Raw genomic sequence first — 2,765 nt, forward strand, 5'->3', positions numbered from 1 at the left:
ATGGAAACCAGCAGGCGATGAATAAAAGCAGGATCATATATCTCTATTAGGCAGAATAAGGGCAAAATAATATGATTTAAAAAAGCTAATGGACCAAGGAGTAAGAGGTAATTGATAATAATATGGGACATTTTTCCCAATATTTTAAAAACAAATTTTTAAAGAGTTTTTGCAGTTTTCCGAACAAACTCTTACAGAATAGCTAATAAAACCCTTGTGAGTGAATTCTTCCTATTTGGCTTCCAGAATCTCCACCAGTACTGCATTTACATTCTATTTCTAGTCTTTGTGATTTACCTGGGTACAGTTATTGGAAATCTGTTGATATTTCTTCTGGTGTCCACCCACCGCTCTCTCCAATCACCCATGAACTATTTTCTTGGCCAACTCTCGTTATGTGACTTACTGATCAGCACAAATGTTGTCCCTAATTCTATGCATGTGATATTACAAAATGGGAGCTATATATCATACCGAGGTTGCGTCCTACAGTTATTTTTCTTCGGGGCCTCGGCTGTGGTTGAATGTAGCCTTCTCACCATCATGTCCTACGATCGATACTTAGCCATTTGTAACCCGCTACATTACACTGTCATTCTGAACTTCACTCTCCCTTACTATTTGGCCTTTTGGTCATGGGCGTCTGGCTGTTTTTGCTCTTTCATAATCCACATTAGTCTGCTGCAGCTGAACTTTTGCAACAACAACGTTGTTGACCATTTTTTCTGTGACCTCGCTCCTCTCATTGAGCTCTCCTGCTCAGACCCAAAAGTTGTGCAAACTGAAGTGTCCATTGCCAGCATAGTTTTTGTGCTCTTTCAGATTTTCTTCATCATTTTGAGTTATATCTGCATTTTGAGGTCAATACTCCAGATTTCCTCCTCTACGGGAAAGCAGAAAGCCTTCTCCACCTGTAGCGCACATCTGACTGTAGTTTCAATATATTATGGGACGCTCATTATCCTCTGTATGTCTCCTGGAGAGTACTATGTAGATTTCAATAAAGTTTTATCTTTCTTGAATACAGTGTTGACCCCACTATTTAATCCTATCATCTATAGTTTGAGGAGCACAGAGATCAGGAGAGCCATTACAAAGCTGCTCATGAAAGTTTATGCAATAGAACAACTTCAAACAAGACAAGGATCCTTCAAAAGACATTTAAGGACAACAAATTGCTTTCACTGACTAATCTCATACTTTTATCTTCTGAAATGAAGATGATGTTGTTTGAATGTTTTAGTTTGATAGTAGTCTAAGGGGTAACATTTCTCCTTATGGAGAGTGACACACCAGCTCTGGCAAGTCAAAGTAAGGAGGCTTATTCGCCATGCAATGCTCCTCTGGGAAATTTAATATGCAAATAGGTGGCGCTATAGAGTGCAAGTCCTCTTTTTCTCTGAAGAGGCAATTTGCGGATTGATAGAAGAAATTTCTCACTTTGGGTAATAAATATTTTGTGCAAGACTGATTTTTTTAAGGAATAATATTCCCAGTCAGACTGTTTTTCATCATCCATTTTCAATGGCCAAACAATGTGGGCTAAAATATGTGTCCGTGTAAAGACTTTTTCACTAAATGGTCATTCGTTCACTGGCAGTCGGACCATAAACCTTCCCCTATCTATTATACAAGGTCACCTTTAGGCGCAAGTCACACCACTATCAGGGTATGCACTAAAAAAAAATCTCCATTTACCATAATGGGATACATATACAGTACAGACCAAATGTTTGGACGCACCTTCTCATTTAAAGATTTTTCTGTATTTTCATGACTATGAAAATTGTACATTCACACTGAAGGCATCAAAACTATGAATTACCACATGTGGAATTATATACTTACCAAAAAAGTGTGCAACAACTGAAAATATGTCTTATAGTCTAGGTTCTTCAAAGGAGTAACTTTTTGCTTAGATCACTGCTTTGCACACTCTTGGCAAAGGTGGCTACTTTGAAAAACCTAGAATATAAGACATATTTTCAGTTGCTTCACACTTTTTTTGTTAAGTATATAATTCCACATGTGGTAATTCATAGTTATGATGCCTTCAGTGTGAATGTACAATTTTCATAGTCATGAAAATACAGAAAAATCTTTAAATGAGAAGGTGTGTCCAAACTTTTGGTCTGTACTGTACATATATTATGTGAATATGGGGAAAATAAGTTGATACACTGCTGATTTAGAAAGTTTTCCCCCCTAAAAAGAATGGAGAGGTCTGTAATTTTAATCGTAGGTCACTTCACCTGTGAGAGGCAGATACTTAAAAAAAAAATCCTGAAAATCGCATTGTATGATTCTTATATAATTAATTTTCATTTTATTGCATGAAATAAGTATTTGATACAATAGCAAAACAGAACTTAATATTTGGTCCAGAAACCTTTGTTACAATTACAGCGGTCAGACATTTCCTTTAGTGCTTGACCAGGTTTGCACACACAGCAGCAGGGATTTTGGCCCCCTCCTCCATACAGATCTTCTCTAGATCTTTCAGGTTTCTCAAGCTGTCAATGGGCAACATTGAGTTTCAGCTCCCTCCAAAGAGGGCCACTACAGGACCTTGCAATGCTTATTATGGAGCCACTCCTTAGTTGCCCTGGCTGTGTGTTTTGGGCCATTGTCATGCTGGAAGACCCAGAAACGACCCATCTTCAATGCTCTTACTAAGGGAAGGAGGTTGTTGGCCAAAATTTCATGATACATGACCCCATCCATCCTCCATTCAATACGATGCAGTTGTCCTGTCCCCTTTTTAG

The 2,765-nt window shown here is 38.0% G+C and overlaps 1 protein-coding gene across 1 annotated transcript; it reads left to right on the forward strand.

The window, feature by feature from the left end:
• The first annotated feature begins 210 nt into the window (after window positions 1-210).
• On the forward strand, window positions 211-1,188 carry LOC141167595 (olfactory receptor 6P1-like). The gene has a single exon (XM_073654984.1). It carries the CDS (start codon window positions 367-369, stop codon window positions 1,186-1,188), a length of 822 nt encoding a protein of 273 aa, XP_073511085.1. The 5' UTR covers window positions 211-366.
• The last annotated feature ends 1,577 nt before the right edge of the window (window positions 1,189-2,765 follow it).

This window comes from Phyllobates terribilis, unplaced genomic scaffold (assembly GCF_046119375.1).
Source record: "Phyllobates terribilis strain yellow unplaced genomic scaffold, ASM4611937v1 Scaffold_11__3_contigs__length_659146591, whole genome shotgun sequence".
In the NCBI taxonomy this organism is placed as follows: Eukaryota; Metazoa; Chordata; class Amphibia; order Anura; family Dendrobatidae; genus Phyllobates; species Phyllobates terribilis.